At 34.4% G+C, this 22,726-nt stretch overlaps 1 protein-coding gene and 1 non-coding gene across 2 annotated transcripts in view; one reads left to right on the top strand and one right to left on the bottom strand.

The window, feature by feature from the left end:
- The window catches only part of DNAH14 (dynein axonemal heavy chain 14), a 367,193-nt gene extending 344,761 nt beyond the window's left edge, over positions 1-22,432 (bottom strand). Inside the window, exons 1-6 of the mRNA XM_049777552.1 lie at positions 22,240-22,432; positions 20,939-21,091; positions 11,799-11,929; positions 9,047-9,199; positions 6,563-6,675; positions 3,934-3,996 (exon numbers count right to left, since the gene is read on the bottom strand). Coding sequence (XP_049633509.1) covers positions 3,934-3,996; positions 6,563-6,675; positions 9,047-9,199; positions 11,799-11,929; positions 20,939-21,091; positions 22,240-22,432 — 806 coding nt within the window. The remainder of the gene's footprint in view (positions 1-3,933; positions 3,997-6,562; positions 6,676-9,046; positions 9,200-11,798; positions 11,930-20,938; positions 21,092-22,239) is intronic.
- On the top strand, positions 9,703-9,809 carry LOC126015000 (U6 spliceosomal RNA). Its single transcript, XR_007497911.1, has one exon. It is a non-coding gene; the product is annotated as a U6 spliceosomal RNA (small nuclear RNA).
- Positions 22,433-22,726: the final 294 nt, after the last annotated feature.

The following is a 22,726-nucleotide window of genomic DNA, read 5'->3' as shown; positions in this document are numbered from 1 at the left end:
GTAGAGCTATCATTCAAAAAGAAAATTAGTCTAATACAGATATAATGACCCTTAGCAAACTCAAGCTAGCCAAATTTAATAAGATAATAATTCAATATAACAATGGTTTGGGGCCCGGAGAGATAGCACAGCGGTGTTTGCCTTGCAAGCAGCCGATCCAGGACCAATGGTGGTTGGTTCGAATCCTGGTGTCCCATATGGTTCCCCGTGCCTGCCAGGAGCTATTTCTGAGCAGACAGCCAGGAATAACCCCTGAGCACTGCCGGTGTGGCCCAAAAACCAAACCAAACCAAAACAAAACAAAACAAAAAAAAACAATGGTTCAACAATATGATAATAACACTGACCCCATGAGATTTGTTCCTGGGTGCAAGATATTGTTTAGTATCAGAAATCAATTAATGTAAAGTACCACATATTAAGTTAAAGATAAAATGTATTGGATCATATAATAGATACAGAAAATGCTTTTGATTAATTCAACACCATTATAAGTTTTTAAAAGATCCCTCAGCAAAATGGTGATAGAAATAATTTACCTCGGTATAATTAAGAATGTATATAAAAACATAGCTAACATCATATTCAATGTTCACCACTGATACTTTTCTGTTAAGATAAGTAAGGATGTTCACTCTCACCACTTTTATTTTACATAGTGTTGGAGTTACCACAACAATTAGACAAGAGAAAGAAAATAATATTAGGAAAAAAGTAAACTATCACTAAAAACAAATTGTATAAGAATATACATAGGAAAGCTTAAAGATTCCACCAAAACATTTTTTAAAAACAACAAACATATAAAGAAAAATGTCACGCTATAAAACAAAAATTTTGTTACATTTCTACATTTAATGAAACCAATCATTTCAAAGAGAAAAAACTTTTAAATAAAATAGTAAATTTGGGCCGGAGAGACAGCACAGTGGAGGGTGTTTGCCTTGCACGCAGCCGATCCAGGATGGACTGTGGTTAGAATTCCAGCATCCAATATGGTCCTCCGCGCCTGCCAGGAGCAACTTCTGAGCACAGAGCCATGAGTAATCCCTGAGCACTGGCTGGGTGTGACCCAAACCTCCGCCCCAAAAGTAAATTTAATTTTGTTTACAATATTAAGTACTTAGGAATTAATTTTAAAGAGGATATAAATGAATCCTCAAAATATTCCTCTATTAAAATAAATAGAAATAGGATAGAGAACATCAGCATTATTAAATTATTAAATCAAGACAATTCTATATCTTGGAGACTTGCCTATATCTCAACTTAATAAGCTCAACTCTCACTTTTCTCTGTCTTTTCTTGTTCTTTAAATAAAAGTAATTTTACCTCATTATTTCATCTCTTCCTAAAATTCCTTTTAGTGAGGAAAGATGAATAACTTTGAAAACCCAAGATAATGATAAAACTGGTTTGCTTTTCCTACAAAGAGCAATTTTTTGCTCCAGAGTGAGTTTATAGTTTTCTAAAAACTCAAGTGATGGGGATCTGTTCCTGCATTATGTAGACCAAGTGGGCTTCATGGTGGCAATTGTCATGTGTGGCTGCTGGGATACTAGCACCCATGCTATGTAGGTTCTTGTAACATACTTTACTAATTTACTAATTGACTCGAGGCAATTCCCTGGGTGCCTGAAGTTGGTTGAGCAGAAGGTGGAAGAACTCTTCTGTTGAAGCTATATTCCTTGCTCCCCGCTTCACCTAAGTCAGCTGCAACAGAATTTATGCCTGCTATTTGCAAAGAATGTTCTCAATTTGTTAAACTCTATCTTTAGCCTCTTTTCACTCCATTTTAATAAAAATTTACTTCAAAATAAATAACATTGCTATCTATTTATATAACATTACTATTATGTATCAAGTAGTATGAAATACATTTAAATAGTATGAATATAAATATTTGTGTATTAAATATACATTAATTATATAATTACATTATATAATATGTTGTATAAATATATAATCATATTTTGTAACTATTTAATTATATTGATTTTGTATATTAAATATAAATAAATATAAATATTTGAATAGTATAACATATTGTTGGAAGCATTCTATAAATTCAAATCACATTATGCGAGGACTTTGAACAAACACTACTAAAATTTATATAAAATTGTTAATCCCCTACATAGCCACAATAATTCTGAAAAAAAAAAAAAAGATGGGAGGGCTTCTAATTCTCCAACTTTATTTGTAATCATAACAGAGTTGTATGAAATAAAAGTAGAACTAGGACCAATAGATTAGAATAGAGATCCTAGAAGTCTTTAGATACATAGATAGTTACATTATGATAATAGAGCTAAGAGTACAATATGGAAGAAAGAATAGCTCTTTAGCAAACTTGTTAGTTATCTTCAAAATAGGTGGAAAAACTTGTTAGCTACATGCAAAATATTTAAAAATCATCATGCAAACCTGATTAAAAATGGATTAAAGACATGATAATGGACCCAAATCCATGAAATATATGAAAAATTGGGAAAAATCTCTATGAAGTTGACTTTAGAGGCAACTATAATACTTTTACTGTAGGAGAAATAGCATAGTGGTAGGGCATTTGCCTTGAATACAGCTGACCCAGGACTGACAATGGTTCGAATCCTGGCATCCCATATGGTCCCCGAGCTTGGCAGTAGTGACTTCTGAATGCAGAGCCAGGAGTAATTCCTGAGCGCTGCCAGGTGTGACCCAAATATCACCCCCAATTACTACAGTGGCAAAGAATGTAAAAGCAGAAATATAGAAATTGGCAAACCTAAAAGAAAGACACCCTGTTGAATGGGAGGCAATATTTGCATATCATGAATCTAGCAAAGATATGTAAAACAAGCATAAAATTCAATAACTAAAAAACAAACAGTATCATTAAAAAAAGTGAGGAGAGGGCCTGGAGAGATAGCACAGCGGTGTTTGCCTTGCAAGCAGCCGATCTAGGACCAAAGGTGGTTGGTTCAAATCCCGGTGTCCCATATGGTCCCCTGTGCCTGCCAGGAGCTATTTCTGAGCAGACAGCCAGGAGTAACCCCTGAGCACCGCCGGGTGTGGCCCAAAAAAACAAAAAAAACAACAAAACAAAACAAAAGTGAGGAGAACAACAAAATAGGCACTTAACCAAAGAAGACATAGTTAGCTTACAGGCATATAAAAGGTGTTATATATAACTGGTTATTATAAATATGAAAATAAAAATAACAATGAGCTATCATCTCACACTAGTGAGAAGTCTTTATTAGAAAGGCCAAATACAACCAGTGCTGAAGGAAATGTAGCAAGAAAAACCCTCATTCATTCTTAGTTTTGAGAGTGCTATAGGGAGTCTTTATGGAGTTTCCATTAGGTATGGACACTTCTCAAAAATAAAAACCAGAACTACCATCTAATTCAACAATTCCACTTTTTGACTATCAACTATCTATCCTAAGAACACAAACATTAATTATATATATAAAATATATAAAACAACAGATGAGTATATAAGAAATTTGTAGTGTATATACACAATGAAAGACAAACTATTTAGGGTTATAAAAGAAAATTGCATTTTTCTGCAACATAGGTAAACTGGAAGGGTTAAAAATTTTTGAAGGAGGAAAAACAAAAATCCAATGATCTCACTGAATGGCAGATAAAGAGAGAAAGCACTGGAAGAGATACTATTCAGTGAAAATAAACCTTTAAGATTTTAACAGAACTGACGTGACTAAACAGAACAGGGGCCAGACAGGAAGGATTCTAGGGATAATGATAGAAAGATATTGGCATTTTGTTGTAGGACTGACCTTTACCCTCCAAATCAAACAATTATACTCTTTTAAACCACTGTATCATATTTAAATTAAAGCTTTCTGTTAAAATATTTATAATATTTTATATTTCAAATATATTTTAAAATTTATCAATAATTTATAGATCAAAACTTACATGCACTTCTCTTTCTTAGTCCTTTTAACATTCAATTTCCAAGTAATAAAGGCTTTATTTATTCTGAAAAGAAAAGATATTTTTTTCACATTGTATGTTCATAAATTATATATTTATACAGAGTAAATTTAGGAAAGGCTTCATAGATTCTAGCAAGTTCTCTGAAACATGTTTCTTTCATTCTGAGTTACTTAAGTACTGAAGCCTATCAACTTTCAAAAAAAATAAAGAGTTAGAGGTAAATTCAAGCTAAAGTTATCTTTAGTAAATCTCTCACCAGTATTGTCTAGGTAGCCTTATGGAATAAGGCTAGGAATAAGCAGCTTTGCAACAACAAGCTGAGCACTAAACCATAAGGTCCATCTAATTAGAGGACAAAGGACAGGAATGATCCCCCAATCTCTTTTCAAAACTGCTTAAAAACCACCTCTCAAATTCACTATAATTTTCATAGATGCATATTTGATTTAGTTTTATTCACCATAAACACACTATGTTCCTTTCTACATTTATAGATTTATTATTTCAGAAAAAAATAGTGTCAAAAGTGCTAACCTTCAATTTTAAACAATATAAAAGTGTATGTTAATAAGGCCTTACTGAACAAAACTTATTATTTTTAAATAAATGCAAGTTGAAAATATTTTTCCTAGTCCCCAGTAGATAGCAGCAAATCACAAGAAAAGATGCAGATAGAGAAAAAGTCAAAAATACTAAAAATCTGGAAATAAATACTAAAAGAAAAACAGTCGGGACTATTGAGTGAAGGATCAGATAGTCTTGAGAATCTTAATGTTATGTTGTATAATTTAATATGTAACTAGATATACAAAAACTTTAAAATGATGATTATTATTCAGTAAGTTTCTTCCAAGTCTTTAACTCCTTTTCTCCTTAGAGCTCTACCTGACAATTTTTTAAATTTTGTTTGGTTTGGGTGCCACAACTGGCTACACTCAGGGCTTTCTCCTGGCTCTGCACTTAGAAACTACTGCTGATGGGCTCAGGGGACCATATGGGATGCTGGGAATCAAAACCCGGATTGGCTGTGTATAAGGCAAACATTTTAGCTGCTGTAGCACCTCTCTGCTCTTCCACCTTACATTTTATATGTGTAACGAGTTTTTTTTTTAATATTAATTCTCTTAAACACAAGTCCTTTGACAGGACAATTATTTGATTTAATACAATATCTATAATTATCCTCAGTTTTTAGAAAGCTCTTAAAAATTCTTTTAGTCTAGATAGGCTTTCCAGTTCCCTCATTCATTCACATGGTTATGGTAGTTCTCAGTATAGTTATTTCTATAACTGTACTCACCACTCTTTGTGGTGAGCTTCATGAAGTGAGCTGGAAGTTCCAGCCCTCCTCTCATTGTCTCTGAGGATTGTTGCACAAATAACTTTTATTTTTCTTAAAAACCATAGATGAGTGAGACTATTTTGCATCTATCTCTCTCCCTCTGACTTATTTCACTCAGCATAATAGATTCCATGTACATCCATGTATAGAAAAAATTCATGACTTTATCTCTCCTGACAGCTGCATAATATTCCATTGTGTATATGTACCACAGTTTCTTTAGTCATTCATCTGTTGAAGGGCATCATGGTTGTTTCCAGCCAGGCTATTGTGAATAGTGCTGCAATAAATATAGATGTGAGGAAGGGATTTTGTATTGTATTCTTGTGTTCCTAGGGTATATCCCTAGGAGTGGAATGTGGAAAGTTTTTAAATATCAACAGTAGTGGTATAAAATTGGTAGGGATGATTGTTGTTTGCCTTTTTGGTTTGTAATGTTATCTTTAGAATACAATTCAAAATAATCCAGGGGAAAAAAATAAAAAAGTGGATGGTACCCAGGGGCCAAATGGTCTCAGGAGCATTGAGTAGGGAAAAAAGGTCAGACTTAAATTAAGCCCATGCCAAAGTCAACAACAGAATCAAGAGATCCAAACTATAACAAGCTGAACACAAAATAGACCTGTTACACTAGTAGTCCAGGCGGTAAAGGGTATGAGATGCATGCTGGGAACTATGGTGGAGGGAGGTGTTGTATGTGACTGGTAATGTGATTGTCCCTAACACATTGTCACTATATGCCTGAAATACAACTGTGAAAGACTGTAATTCACAATGGTCTCAATAAAAATTTTAAAATAAAAAAATTTAAAAGGTAAATTAAGATCATTACAGTAATTTTTATTTGACCATAAATTTTTCTATTTATTTGCTTATTGGTTTAGGATGTCATCTCAGTGACTCTCAGGGGTTACTCCTAGCTTAGCATTCAGTAATTGCTCCTGGTGGGCTTGGGGGACCATATTGGATGCTGGGCAATGAACCTGGGCTGGCTGTATACAAGGCAAATGCATATCCACTGTGCTATTGCTCCAGCCCCTAAATTTTTCTTTTTCTTTTTTCTCTAAAAATATTTAAAATAAGTGTTAAAAATATATAGCTATACAACTATTTCTTTGTCAAAGACTTTGTGGAATAATTATCCACCCCACTGTACTTCTCTAAAATACAGCATTACTGGAATGGAACCCCAGTGTTAGAGAAGCAATAGCTATTATAAAAGAATCATACTTCAAATATAGTTGTTCCTATTTTCTTTTATCTTACCGGAAATTGGAAAATATCTTGAACTGCTGTAAAAAAGAGTAATATCTTTTTTCTAATAGCCATTCTGAAGTTGGTATGAGTTCTATCTCTCCTGTCTGATCTGTTTTAACAAACTGAAAATATAAAGCACAAAAAAGTGACTTATTTCTTTTAAAATATGCACATTTTCAAAAATTAAGAGAGCCTAAATTCAACTCTTAAGTACTTCTCTTGATAATTAAACCTTTCCTATATATTGGCTCACCAAATCATCTAAAAATCAGACCTGATTTATCTTTAGATATAAATTTATCTATGCTTAGCATTTTATTTTAAAAAAGTTTTAATTTAAATTTGAGTGCAGTTTTGGTAATATTTTTATAATGTTGTTAATATTTATGACTGATAAACTTTATCATCAGCAAAGTGACCAAGACCCACCACCACAATCCTTAAATCACTTCTAGTTTGCCTCTTCCTCCTCATGTCCTAGGCCCCAATACCACTGGTTTAGTAATTTCAATTTTTTTGGTTTTGGTTTGTTTGTTTTTTAGGCTCTTGGGCCACACCCAAAAGGATTCAGGAGTTACCTGGCTCTGTTCTCAGAAATTACACCTGACAGGCTCTTGAAAATATATGGGATGCTGGGGATCAAACCTAGGTTGGCACATAACCTACCACTGTGCTATTGCTGCGGCCCCCATAAACTCAGTTTTATAATCTAATACATACTGCCCTTTCCAAATGCATTTTTTTTAGCTTCAACAGAACATATAAGAGAAACTTTTTCTCATGTTAAGAAAATTTTTTTACAAAGTTATCCCCTTATTTTGTTTTGTTGTGGTCCATGCCTTGAGGTGTTCAGGACTTAATCCTGGCTTTTTGGTAGGGATTACTCTTGGCAGGGCTGGGGAGATCATATAGAATTTCTGAGATTGAACACAAACAAGGTAAGTGCTTTACTTGATGTACTATATCTCTGGTCCCAAAGTTAATCTTTTTTTGTCTCGTAATAGTCATGTTAAATAAAAAAAGTAACATTTACAAATTTAAATTGCAAGAATGCAATCATTCCAAAATGATTAGTAACCCACTACCCATGCATCCCTTCTTACACTCCAAAACTAAATATCTTTTATCTTTTCTTCCCTATTCATATATTAATTCCTTTCATTTCTTCCAGAAATAATTTCTATATCAGAATACATATTTTTATGTAAAGTTGTTTCTTCCACTAATAATTAACAATGAATATCAGATGTGTTGTTGACATTTTAGAGGTAAAGTATACTAGAGATAAGAACTATATATGTAACACTGAGATCTACTTTCATAACCCACACATGGTTAGAAGGCTGGGAAGATGGAGAGACACTAAACAAATGATTAAAACAAGTAGTTGTGTAATTATGATTTATGATAAACATCAAAGCATTACATAAATATACCAGTAATAGGGGGATTTCACATCTGGTAATGAGGTTTTTGTGGGGTGAGAAATATTATTATAATAATTCCAAGTTAGCCAGCCCATTGTCATTGCTTTTTAAAAAATATACATAGGGACTGGAGAGATAGCATGGAGGTAAGGCGTTTGCCTTTCATGCAGAAGGTTCGTGGTTCAAATCCCTGAGTCCCATATGGTCCCCCGTGCCTGCCAGGAGCGATTTCTGAGCATAGAGCCAGGAGTAACCCCTGAGCACTGCCAGGTGTGACCCAAAAACCAAAAATAAATAAATATATATGTATATATATATATATATAAACTGTTTAAAAGTATTTAAAACAAACAATAACAACAAAACAATGATAGTTAGAACTATTCACTCTGGACAAGAACTGGGTGCTGCAATGGGATAAAATGACATGCCCCTTCAGGAACAATAGTGCAAACCATAGGATCAAAAAAAGAAAAGGAGAAAGAGAGAGAGAAGTAAAATGCCTGCCCCAGAGGCAGGTGTAAGAGGGTGGGTGGGAGGGAAACTAGGGGCATTGGTGGTGAGAAATGAGTACTGGTGAAGGTTGTTGTTCATTGTATGACTGTAACTCAATCACAGACATCTTTATCTGTGGGAAAAAAGAACAACTGTATTATGAACAACCTCGTAAACACGGTGTTTAAATAAAAGTAAAATAAAATAAACAAAAAAATTTTTTAAAAACCTGTGTTCTTCAAATTGAAAAGGGGGAAAAGTCATGTTCAATAACTTTAACCTGTGATAGTTATTAAACTTAACAGTTCTTAAATGTGGGGTTTTTGTCTGAAATACCTAATGATAAATTTGTCCAATTAAATTTAAATTCTATAGGGATTAAAGAGATAGCATGGTGGGCAAAGCATTTAAACTGACCTGGGCTCCTCCCTGGCACTAATCTGAGCACCAGCAGGAATAATCCCTGAGAACCTTTGGGTATGCACTATAACTCTTACAAAACAAACAAACCAAGTTAAATTGTATAATTTTTTATTATTACTCTGGAAAATAAAAGCATGCTATATGTTACCTTTGATATAAATGAAGCAGAAACTGTCCAAAATTCTTTACAGCACCTAGCATTCTGAGAAGAGACTACTTGGAGGTCGTAAGGATTATAAAAAGTTTTAGCACTTTTTTGAGAAAGACAGTATACAAATTCTCCATCATCTTTCACTAGTTCCTGAAAACATTTTTTTAAATTAACTTGATCAGAGTAAGTAGTAAAATAGGTGAATATATTACTTAGTACTAATATTAGTATAACAATATCAATATATTTAATATGGTAGAGAAATTATATCAAATAGCATAGTACTTAGAGAAAAAAAATATATTTTTTGTTTTTGTTTTGTTTTGTTTTTTTTGAACCACACCCGTTTGATGCTCAGGGGTTACTTCTGGCTAAGCGCTCAGAAATTGCCCCTGGCTTGGGGGGACCATATGGGACACAGGGGGATCGAACCGCAGTCCTTCCTTGGCTAGCGCTTGCAAGGCTGACACCTTACCTCTAGCGCCACCTCACCGGCCCCGAGAAAATATATTTTAAAGCAATATTAATATCATTAGGGATGTAATTTGTGTTTACTCCAAACTTAATAGGGTCAATTAATATTAAATTATTATTTTTATATTGATATTTGCTTAGTATTACTAATAGTTAAGAGCTATTAAATAGTATATACAGTGCTCACTTCGGCAGCACATATACTAAAATTGGAACGATACAGAGAAGATTAGCATGGCCCCTGCGCAAGGATGACACGCAAATTCGTGAAGCGTTCCATATTTTAAAAAAATAGATAAAAATAAATAGTACATACATACGTATCTCATATGATATTTTTACAGCCATATGATTTAATTTCTAAAATTTAAATTTAAATTTTTTTTAAAATCACTAAACAAATGCAGACTTAATTTATTTATAAGTTAAGTAACTTGAAAAAAACCACAGTCAGGATGATTTGAATACACATACTGAACTAGTTTAATATAAATTAAGCCTCTTTCTTATTTACCTAGAATAATTGAGAAATGAGCCATTTCACAAATTTACATTGTATAATGTGTATAAAATTAAAGAAAAATTTTAAGTGAAATTAATTTCTTTTAGTTTTAAACCTTTAACATTCATTGATGAAAGAATTCTAAAATATTCATAAGGAAGTTTAATCTAGTCCCTTCTTGGATAATTACATTTTATTGTTAGAAAATGTGTTATTTTATAGTTTAATGAGGCCCTCAGAAGCTGTTGAATTGAATACTTGAACAATTTCCAATTACTGTAATTCTGGATCCAGTTTTCCTTTGCAGGGAGGTGTTTTAAACTACTCTTGGCTTTGCACTCAGTGCTCATTCCTGGTGGGCTAAAGAGCAACAGGGGGTTCCTGAGATTAAACCTGTGTAGACCACATATAAAGCTAATGTTCTGGGGCTGGAGTGGTAACACAGTAGTAGGGCATTTGTCTTGCATGTAGCTTATCTAGGATGGATGTGGGTTCAACCCCTGGCATCTCATTTGGTCCCCCAAACCAGGCATGACTTTTGAGCACAGAGCCAGGAGTAACCCCTGAGCGCTGCCAGGTGTGGCCCCAAAATAAAAAAAAAATAAAAAAATAAAAAAAGCCAAATCCTCACCCATTGTATTATCTCTCTAACCCCAATTTTACTTTTTAATCTTTTTTCCACTGAAGCAGTTATTATTTCTCAATTATCTGAACCCTTTCATTTTTTTCTCTTTGACTTCTGATATAAATAATGTGGACCTAGAAAAATAAATGATAAAAATGACAAATAAAATAAAATAAGCTCTAAATGATGACATATTATATTTGCATTATAGCTATTTGGTCAAGTGAGGCATTTTTATTTTATTTTATTTTATTTTATTTTATTTTATTTTAGGAGAGTTGGGTCATACCTGATGGCATTCAGGGATTACTCCTGTTTCTATGCTCAGAAATTGATTCTGGCAGGCTCTGGGGAACCAAATGCGATACTGGGAATCAAACTCAGGATGGCCAAGTGCAAGGCAAATGTTCTACCTGCAGTGCTGTGGTTCCAGATCCCACGTGAGTCATTTAAATTCAAAATTATGTTTCTCAAAAGTTTAAATTACTAGAAACTTAATGTAGACAAATTATTCTAGGATCAAAAAGATCACTCAAAGGGCTGTGCACACATTTTACATGCAGGAGAACTGGGCTGCATTAAAAAATTAATAAATAAAATTAGGAAGATATTTTATTCCATCTTAGATCAGCTGTAATAAATAAGGTCTCTAGAAAGCAGACCTTAAATCTTATTACAGTTTTCCTTTATTCTTTTCTTATGTGATTTTAGACAACATAAAATTTCTCTGAAAAAGGCTAAATGGATAAAGAATAAATGGAAAGGAGAAGAAAATTGAGAAATTAGACAGAATATTAGTTTTAAGAAAGTAAGAGAATGAGGGTAAAATGTTATAAATATATATTAACATTTATTTTTAAATCACAAAATAATCAATACACAGAACCATCAGACAGATAACGCTTCTTCCAAGAACGTTATTAGTTAGAGGTGATGCTAAAAAATAGTTTAAACTATTATGTCTAATATCTTCAAGTTTTTTAATAAGCTAAATTAAATTATGTAAAATATTGTATAATTTTCATGGAACAATAACTATAATCTGATATTAATGTGATGCCTGATTTTAGAGTAATATATGATATGCAGGAAATAAGGATTAATATCATTTTAAATATTAATTTTAAAAGTAAAAATAGAAAAAATACCTCTTGAAGAGCCTGTTGCACCAATAATTTGCATTGTTTGATGTCAAATTTACTTTTTGGTAGAATCGTTTGCCAACCAAATTTTTTTCTTAGCCTAATAATATGCTCTATCACATCATCACCTTCTGGTTCTAATTTAAAATATGAAAAAAAGTCCAAAATAAATACAAATATGCTTATCATTGAGAATAACATAATATTCAAATATTTCTACAGAGAATATTGAAAAGGTCACATACCCAAAGTTTTCACAAGTTTTCTCCTCCATATAATTGGAGGAGAAAAATATAGCTTAAACATAATTTTAAACAGAAGCTGTAAAGGAGTAATACTTTTCTATTCAAGAAAGGTGTCATGAAAGACCTAGTTCATGGAGTTAGAGAGAGCATAGCAGTAGGCCATTTGCCTTGCATGCAGTCAACTCAGGAGGGACCCAGTTTGATTCTGGCATTCTATATGGTCCCCTAGCCTGCCAGGGTGATTTCTGAGTGCAGAGCCAGAAATGACCCCTGAGCGCTGCTGGGTGTAGCCCAAAAATCAATCAATAAAGTTAAAAAAAAGAAAGAAAGAAAGAAAGACCTAGTCCTAAATAACAAAGGCAGTTATCAAGAGCAAATATCAGAAACTGTCAAAAATCTTTTCTTTAAAAATGTGGTATGGTGAGGAGCAGAGAGATAATACAATAGGTAGGGTGCTTATCTTGCAATTTGGCTGACCAAGGTTTGATCCCTGGCACCATATATGGTGCTTCTAGTCCCCCAGGAGTAATCTCTGGAGCACAGCCAGGCAAGACCCAAGAACCAATAATAAAAAATATTAAACTATGGTAGAAGATTGGTAAAAGACCAATTACTTGAGAGATAAGGAGTGAGGTAGAGGTGAGTTTACTAAGGTGCTAACCAAAGAAGATGATAACTTCTTTTAACTCAGAATTGTATTCTGAGAAAATTTATGATCTAAGAGAAGACAGCTCAGTCTAAAAACAGTCCTGGCTGGCATCCCTAGGTAATCAATCCTTGGAGATAATAGTTTATTCTTTGTAAAACTTGGTTAAACAATGATCATCTCTGGGGTCTGTGAAAGCTTCAAGAATCTTTTCAGAGGCCCTGGTAATTATTCTCCTCTCTTTTATAACTGGTTCTGGTAGAATAGGAACATACAATGTGTGGGAATATCTCTTAGAATTGAGAGGCAGGGGAAGAAAAGGTGGCAAGAAGCACAAATGGGAGAAGCAAGATAGTCTTGAATCTTGCTCACATACATAACTGATAAAAGAACAGGGAAAGGAATGTGTCTTAAGCTTATCTGTGCCATTATACTTTAGGATTTGTTTTTTAATGCTATAAAGCAAACTACAAAAAATAGGGCTAAGACAATACAAGTTGATTAACTCACAATTTTCAAGAATCAAGAAACTAACAAATTTCTCTTGGGACCTATGCTCAGTGTCTCAGAGAGCTGAAAAACCAGGATGTTTGCTGACTAAAATCTCATCTAGAAGCGTGGCTAAGTAAAGTGCTAAAACGCTAGCCCCTAAGCTCTTATGGTTGTTGGCCGAATTCTTTTCCTTGAGACTCTATGATTGAGGATTCATTTTTCTTGTTCCACTTTGGGTACTGTTTCAGCTACCATAGATTACATTAATCCTTGCCAGGTGACTAGCTCTGAAACAGCACATCTTGTGGCCTCGAAGAAAATGAGTTGTACTACTAAATCCTGTTTATTTTGAAGGATTATTTAATTAAATCAGGCTTACCTATCATAATGTCCCTCCCTCTGGTTTAACTCAAAGTCAATTACAAGGACCTAAACTACATTTAAAAAAAAATCCCCTTTTGGGGCCCGGAGAGATAGCACAGTGGTGTTTGCCTTGCAAGCAGTCGATCCAGGACCAAAGGTGGTTGGTTCGAATCCCAGTGTCCCATATGGTCCCCCATGCCTGCCAGGAGCTATTTCTGAGCAGACAGCCAGGAGTAACCCCTGAGCATCGCCGGGTGTGGCCCAACCCCCCCCCCCAAAATCTCCTTTTGCACCTAAAAAGGAGGAGAATATTCCATCAAATTCATAGGTTCTGCCTTCACTCAAAGAAGAAAGGATAACAAGATAAATACATAAAACAGGGTAAGACATTTTTAAAATTCTGCCTGCTAAACTTCCTTTTTAAATATTGAGAGAAATGCTAATATCTGTTGTTTTCAGGTTTAGTATATTGAGTTGTTAAATTTCTGTTACCTTATTTTCTCTACTTGTTAAATATTAAATATTTGCACCATTTTTCAAGCTTTAAAATTGTTAAGTACTTAAGTCTTTACTAGCCTGTCTTTAAAATGTTTATAGATAGTAAATGAAAGAAGCAAAGAAAGAGATAGCATCAAATATGATCATAACTCAAAAATCTAGAAATTGCATTTGCTAAGGTACCCTATCTTAGCTTCCTGCTTCAGATTCATTTTAGAATCATTTCTATTCTTTTAAGGGGTTTGAAAAAATGCCCTTATAATTTCTACAGCCACAGGAAATAAATTCTGCCAACCTGGAATGAGAATATTTCTCATTTTAATCTCTAAATGAGAATCAAGTCTCAGAGGACTAATACCTTGACTACAGATTTCACAACAACTTTAAAAAATAATACAAGGCTGGAAGGATACTAAGTAGGTGTTTGACTTACACCTGGTTAACTGTTTGGTTTTTTTTCCCTTCCCCCAATATGATTCCCCCAGCACCACTAGGAGTGACCCCTGAGTGAAGAGCAAGGGGTAAGACCTGAACACCATTAGGTGTGGCCACCAACACAAAATAGCAATAATAGCGATAATAATATTAATAATAAATAGAGGATCAAGATAAGCCACAGATATTTGGACCACAGAAAACTATTGTTTCAACCATTGAATGTATGCATTCAAGAAAACTCAATATAAACTCATATTGATAGCAAATATAATCACTGTTACTAGGTCTTAACAATATTTAGTATATATTTAATGTATTTCTTTAAAATTGATATCATTGTAAGAAAGGGCAACAATTTCAGATTAATGACTGCAGAGAAACATGATTTAATTGCTTTATTTGGGGAGCATACTCAGCAGTGCTCAGAAGCTACTCTGGGACTCTCCACTAGGAGATTACTCCTGTTTAGGAGACTATCTGCAGTGCAGGAATCAATCTAGGCCTCCTACTGGCAAAGCATGCATTCAAGGTCCAGTGCTTTAGATCTATAATCTCAATGGTAATACCCTCCCCCCTTCCTTTATAGTTTTACTCTAGACACACTGGCCTTTTCCTAGTATCTCAACTATTTCCTGTATGTCCCACTAAAAGTCTTCACTGTTCCTTTCTGTTGTTTATATGCATCTTCCTCTCTATCTAGCACACGCAAAAACTTCCTCAAAACAACCTTCTTAGAACATTCTTTTATCTTTAAATTTTACTTTTTATTAAATCACCATGAGTTAGTTACAATGTTGTTGATGGTTGAGATTCAAGCATATAATGAATCAACACCTTTTCCTAGACCAGTGCACATTTTTCTATACCAATGTCCCCAGTTTCCATGACACATACCCAATGCCTCTATGGCAGAAATTATTATTTCCTTCTTTTCTTCCTTCTTCTCCTTCTTCTTCTCCTTCATCATTATCTTCTTTCTTTCTTCTCCTCCTCATTCTCTTCTTCCTCCATCGCCTCCTTTTTTTCCCTCCTCCTCCTTATCTCTTTTTCGCTTCTTTTTCTCTTTTAGGCACTGTGGTTTGCAATATTGTCGAGGAGTATCATGCATATCACTTTACTGCCATTCAGTACCCAGTTATTGTACAAAGTGGTCATTTCCAACAATCATTGACATCGTGGTTCACACTTTGCCCTAAATGTATTCACTCAATCTTTGTGGCAAACTTCCTGTCACGGATCACTCCTCCTAGCCTTCCTCACTGTTGTCTTTTGATATCATCATCATACTATTTTTAGGTTCCCACAAATAAGTGAGATCATATATGTCCATCCCTCATCCATCTGGCTCATTTCATTCAGCATAATACTCTTCATATCCATTCATGTATAAGCTAATTTCATGACTTCATTTTTCCTAAGAGCTTTTTTATTCCTGTGTGTAGATGTACCACAGATTTTTTTTTTATCTACTTCTCCATTTTTAGAAACTTGGCTTCTTTCCAGATTCTGGCTATTGTGAATAATGCAATAAACATAAACATAGGAGTGTAGAGGGTATTCTGCATTAATTTTGGGTCGTTAGGGGTATATTACAGTGAGCAGTATTTTTGGGTCATATGGAAGCTCAATTACAAGTTTTTTGAGGAATATCCATATTGTTTTTTAATAAGGGGTGAACCAGTTTACATTTCTACAAGCAGTAAAAGAGAATTCCTTTCTCCCTATTTGCACACCACTCTGGTGTTCCTTTATATATGTGCCAGTTTCTGTGTTGTAAGATGATATTTTATTGTTATTTTGATTTGCATTGTTATTTTGATTAGTTATGTGAAACATTTTCTCATGTGCCTTTTGGCCATTTGGACTTCTTTGAGTAACATTCTCTTCATCTCTTCTCCCCATTTTTGGATGAGGTTAGATTTTTTTTTCTGGTTAAGCTCTACTAATGTCATATATACCTTAGACATTAACTCCTTATCAGGTGGGTATTGGGTGAATAGTTGCTCCGAATTTTTGGACATTCTTTGTACCTGGTCACCATTTCCTTTGAGGTGCAGAAATATAAAGTCCTTTTTTTAAATTTTTGCTTCTACTTGCCTGGTGTTTCATCCTTAAAGATTACTTTAGCTTCAGTGTCATGAAGAGTTCTGCATAGGTTGTTTTTCTGAATCTAGATATATCAAAGTCTTGACTTATATAAAAGTTTTAATCCATGTTGATTTGACTTTTGTGTAAGGTATTAAAAAGGATCTCAGTTCATTTTTTTGCATGTAGATGATCAGTTTTCCCAACATCACTTGTTGAAGAGGCTTTTCTTGCTCCAGTTCATATTTATAAAAATTAATTTATCAAATACCTGAGGGTCTGCCTCAGAATATTCAAGTTTATTCCATAGACCTGAACATCTGTCTTTATTCCAGTACCTTGTTATTTTCATGACTTCCATTTTATAGAACAATTTTAAGTTGAGGAAAGTGATACCATCTTGTTTCTAGATATTTATAAGGGTTTATTGTTTTATATTGATTTCAGGAGTATTTGATCTATTTCTTTAAAAAATTATATGGGTATCCTGATAGGGACTGCATTGAATCTGTACAATGCTTTGGGGAGTATTGATATTTTAATGATGTTGATCCTTCAAATCAATGAGTAGAAATTTTCTCAACTTTTTATTTCTTGAAGCAGGTCTTTTTTTAAAGTTATCTTTGTTCAGTCTTTCATTTCTTTAATTAAATTGATTCCAAGGTTCTTGATTTTCTGAGGCACAATTGTGAATGGAATTGAACTATTTTTCTACTCTTTCATTATTTGTATATTGGAAAATTATGAATGTTTGCATATTAATTTTGTAGCTGTCACTTTCATCATAGAAATCTATTGTGTCTCGAAGTTTTATGTGGAGTCTTTAGGATTTTCTAAATATAGTATCATAGCAGGTGCAAACAGTGAGAGCTTGACTTTTTCTTTCCTATCTTGATGTCCTAGATCTCTTTTTCTTGTCTAATTGTTATGGCAAGTATTTTCAGTATTATATTAAATAGATGTGGTGAGAATAGACAACCATGACTTCTGCCAAATCATAGAGGAAAGCCATCTCATTTTTCCCATTGAGTATAATATTTGCTGAGGGCTTGTGGTAAATGGCTTTGACTATATTGAGGAAATTTCCTTCAATTCCCAATTTGTTGAGAGGTTTATTTTTTTTCATGAATGAGTGCTGGATCTTGTCAAATATTTTTCTCTGCATCTATTGAATATAATTATGCAATTTTTATTTTATTGAATATATTGTCTTTATTGACTTGCATATATTAAACAATCCTTGCATGTCAAGGATAAATCTTGCTTAATTATGGTTGTGATTTTTTTCTTTTTTGTTGGTTTTGAGGCCATACCCAGTGATGATCAAGAATTACTCATGGTTATGCACTCAGAAATCACTCCTGGCAGGCTTGGGAGACCATATAGGATGGCAAGGATAGAAGGCTGCATGCAAGAAAAACATCCTACCTGCTGTGCTATTGCTCCATTCCCATGGTATATGATTTTTTTAAATGTTTAATTTAAACATTTATTTATTATTTTTGTATTTGGGGGCCACACCAAGCAGTGCTCAGGGGTTACCTCTGGCTCTATGCTTAGAAATTACTCCTAGCAGACTCGGGGTACCATATGAGATGCTGAGAATCAAACCTGGGTTCGTCCAGGTTTGAACACGTGCAAGGAAAATGCCCTGTCACTGTGCTATCACTCCAGCCCCAATATTTTTTTTATGAATTGTTGGTTTCTATTTCTTCAGTTTTCTGGAAGAGCTTGAAAAGTATTGGCAATATATCCTCTTTAGAAGTTGAAAATAATTTACTAGTGAATCCATGTGGGCCTAGGTTCTTGGGAAGACTTTTGATTACTATTTCAATTTCTTGATAGTGATAGGTCTGTTCAAGTATTCCAAATCATCTTGGTTCAGTCTTGGGGGGTTATAGGAGTCCAAGAATTTATCTATTTCTTCAAGATTCTCTCCTTTCATGACATAATGATTCTCAAAGTAATCTCTGATTATCCTTTAAATTTCTGTAATGTCTGTTGGGACATCCTTCCTTTCACTTCTGATTTGGTTTATTTGGGTACTCTCTTCTTCTCTCTCTTTCTTTGTGAGTCTTGCTAATGGTTTATTGATCTTTTTAATTTTTTCAAAGAACTATCTCTTGATCTCATTGATATTTGGATTGATTTGAGGTTTCTAGTTCATTCATTTCTGCTCCAAATTATTTTCTTTCTTTCTCTCTACCTACTTTTGGTTCACATTGTTAGTCATCTTCCAATTAAGTTGTATGACCAATTTATTTATGTGGGCCATTCTTACTTCCTAATAAATTATTGCAAAGCTAAACTTTCCTCTTATACTTTTGCTGAGTCCCACAAATTCTGATAGTTCATATCTTCATTCTCATTTATTTCCAGGAATCTTTTGATTCCCTCTTTGGTTTTCTTTCTGCCCTGCTGGTTGTTCAGAAGTAAGTTGTTTAATTTCCATGTTTTAGAGTTGTTTTCTCTATTATTATTTGTAATTCACTTCTTTTTTATTTTATAAATATCTTTATTTAAACACCTTAATAACAAATATGATCACATCAATTGATGCAGAGAAAGCATTTGACAAGTTCCAACACTCAATCATGATAAAAACTCTCAACAAAATGGTTGAGACTCTCAACAAAAATCGTTCTCCATATAGTGAAGGCTATTTATAACAAACACATGGCAAATATTATACTCAATGGGAAAAACTAAAATCCTGTCCTCTAAGACCTGGCACAAGACTAGGTTGCCCCCTCTCATCACTTTTGTTCAACATAGTGCCATAGCAATCAGACAAGAACAAGATATCAAGGGCATTCTTATAGGAAAGGAAGAAGTCAAGATCTCACTGTTTGCAGATGACACAATACTATATATAGGAAATCCTAAAGATTCTACTAAAAAGCTTCTAGAAACAATTTAATTAGTAAAATGGCAAGCTACAAAATTTACACAAATTCCATGGCATTTTATATATAAACAGTGACAGAGAAGAAATGGACATTTGAAAAACAATTCAATTCACAATTGTGCCTCAGAAAAATCAAATACCTTGGAGTAAACTTAACTAAAGAGGTGAAAGACCTATACAAAGAAAACTACAAAACACTGCTCCAAGCAATAAAAGAGGACACAGGAAATGTAAACATATACCCTGATCATGGATTGGGATGACTAACATCACTAAATGGTAATACTTCCCAAAGCATTGTATAGATTTAATGCAAATACTCTAAGAATACCTATGATTTATTTCAAAGAAATGTATCAAATACTTCTGAAATTTGGGGCCGGCGAGGTGGCATTAGAGACTAGGTGTCTGCCTTGCAAGCACTAGCCAAGGAAGGACCACGGTTCGATCCCCCCCGGCATCCCATATCGTCTCCCCAAGCTAGGGGCAATTTCTGAGCGCTTAGCCAGGAGTAACCCCTGAGCATCAAACGGGTGTGGCTCGAAAAACCAAAAAAAAAAAAAAATACTCCTGAAATTTATTTGGAACAATAATACTTGTGAATAGCTAAAGCAAATATGGGAGGTATCACTTTCTCAATTTTAAATTGTACTATAAAACAATAGTCATTAAAGCAGCATGGTATTGAAACAAAGATAGACCCTTAGGTCAATGGAATAGACTTGAATTTTCTGAGACTGACCCCAGGTATACAAACAATTAATCTTTGATAGAGGGGCAAGAAATACAAAGTAGAGTAAGAAAAGCCTCTTCAACAAGTAGTGTTGGGAAACTGGTCAACTACAGGCAAAAAAAAAGAAAAAGTGAACTCAAAACTCTCTTTAACACTATGCACACAGGTCAAATAAAATGGATTAAAGACCTTGATATCACAAGAGACCAAGACCATAACAAGCTAAACACAAAATGGACCTGTTGGGGGGTGGGGCTAAGGGGCTAAGGGACAAGGTATGGGATCCATGCTGGGAACTATGGTGGTCAACACTGGTGGTGAGACTGGCGCTAATTCACTGTCGCTATATGCCTGAAATACAACTGTGAAAGACTTATAATTCACAACAGTCTCAGTAAAAAATTTAAAAATTTAAAAAAATTTCATGAAGGTTTTCATATTAAATCAATGTATAAGCACAAAACTACAGAATAATCTGAGAAAAGGGGCCGGAGTGGTGGCACAAACAGTAGGGCATTTGCCTTGCTATGTGCTAACCTAGGACAGACATTGGTTCGATCCCCCGGAGTACCACATGTTCCCCCAAGCCTGGAGTGATTTTTGAGCGCATAGCCAGGAGTAACCCCTGAGTGTCACCAAGTGTGGCCCCAATACAGAAAACAAACAAACAAACCTAGAAAAAGAATAATCTAGAAAAGACAGTGTATTCAAAACAAGACAAGTCTACAATTTACATACCTTGTGTATCGTATGACAAAACCTTACTTTTCCTAACTTGTTGAAAAACTGACTCTTTTTTATCCTCTCTTCTTTTTGATATCTTTTTATTCTTAAAGGAAATTGGTTTTAGTGCAGGAACATTTAGTTGAGGTATAAGTTTTGGGAGGTAATCTGAAAAGAAAAAATAGTAATTAAATGACTAACGAAATAATTCTACATACCAACCAATATATGTGGTGATTACCACCCCCGTGTTTGATAGCATTGGTTCTGTCTTCCCAGCTCTATTAAAAGTTTTTTTTTTATAAATTTAGTAAATCTGTGTTTTGCTCTGTATGTAATTTGTCTGCCTAACGATTTACTTTTGCAATAACAATTGTCAACTTTCTGGAGGGGCTCAAGGGATAGCACAGTGGTAGGGAATTTGCCTTGCACGCGGCTGAGGCATAACAGACATTGAGTTTGATCCGTGGTGTCCCATCTGGTCCCTTAAGACAGGAGCGATTTCTGAGTGTATAGCCAGATGTAACCCCTGAGTGTCACCGGTGTGGCCCAAAAACTAACTAACTAACTAACTAACTAACTAACTAACTAACTAACTAACTAAATAAATAAATAAATAAATAAATAAATAAAAGAACATTCTGGTAACATGGATTAAATTGATAATTTCAAACTCATGCTAAGTGTTTACTAAGATAAATGTTACTTGTTGATCTTATAACTACAAATCTTTAAAATGTGAATCGTGGGACTGGAGAGATAATACAGACATCAAGTCTTTTACTTGCATAGGGCAAAATGTAGGTTAATTTGGAACTCCACATGGTCTCCCCCTAATACCTTCAGCAGTAATTCCTAAACCAGGAAGAAGTCCAAAACGTAAGCCAAGGCCATCAAATCCAAAATAGATAAATAAAACATGAATCCTAACATAAAAATAAGTAAAGTTAAAGTTCTTTTAATTACCTAAAATTAAATTAAATTTGAAATTTTGGTCCAGATAATGTTTAGATACAGATATTCAAAAGTAGCATAGGTTCTATTTCTCTCTGCATGCATTCTATTTCTTTTATAACCTACCTGGTTGCTGAGTTTTTCCACACACAGGATAATAGATAATTATTAGAATAGGAATTTTTAGAAGTTAATTATTTTGTTCTCATTCATTTAGCAAGTAGTTGGTAGGAAAAAAACAAACAAACAACAACAAAAAATACTCAATGTAAAAAAGTTCTGTTCACAGTGCCAGGTGGATGAAGCTGGAGAGTATTATGCTGAGTAAAATTAGTCAAAGAGAGGGACAGAACTGTCCTAACCAGCTGTGAAGAGACCACCACCAAACGCCATTTCACGGGGTTGCAGCAGACTATCGCTGTGGGTGCTGAGACCAATCCCTGCCCAGAATCCCTTGCTGAAGCTATGTAAGAGGAGGTAAGCCAGAAATGCCCAAGCAGGGTGGAGCCTGCTTGCCTCTGGCGAATGCCATTCCAAGGGGATGCAGCAGACCATCGCTGTAGGTGTTGAGACCAAGCCCTGCCCAGAAGCCCTTACTGAAAGCTATGTAAACTGAGGTAAGCCAGAAACGCCCAAGCAGGGAGGAGACAGAGGAGCACCATGGCCGCAGGATCTAGCCCATGAACCCCATCACAAGAAGCAGTAAAAACCGCAATGGGGGAAACAATACATTTAGTCCCCTAAGCCTTCCAGGGCCTCAGACTCAGGAGTAAGCTCAGAACACTGCTGGAAATGGCCCCCAAACTATTTTTTTTTAAGTGCTGGAACAAAGACCTTGCTAAAAATTAT

The sequence above is a fragment of the Suncus etruscus genome, chromosome 7, assembly GCF_024139225.1.
Source record: "Suncus etruscus isolate mSunEtr1 chromosome 7, mSunEtr1.pri.cur, whole genome shotgun sequence".
Taxonomy (NCBI): Eukaryota; Metazoa; Chordata; class Mammalia; order Eulipotyphla; family Soricidae; genus Suncus; species Suncus etruscus.
This window is presented reverse-complemented; position numbering and strand designations above follow the sequence as displayed.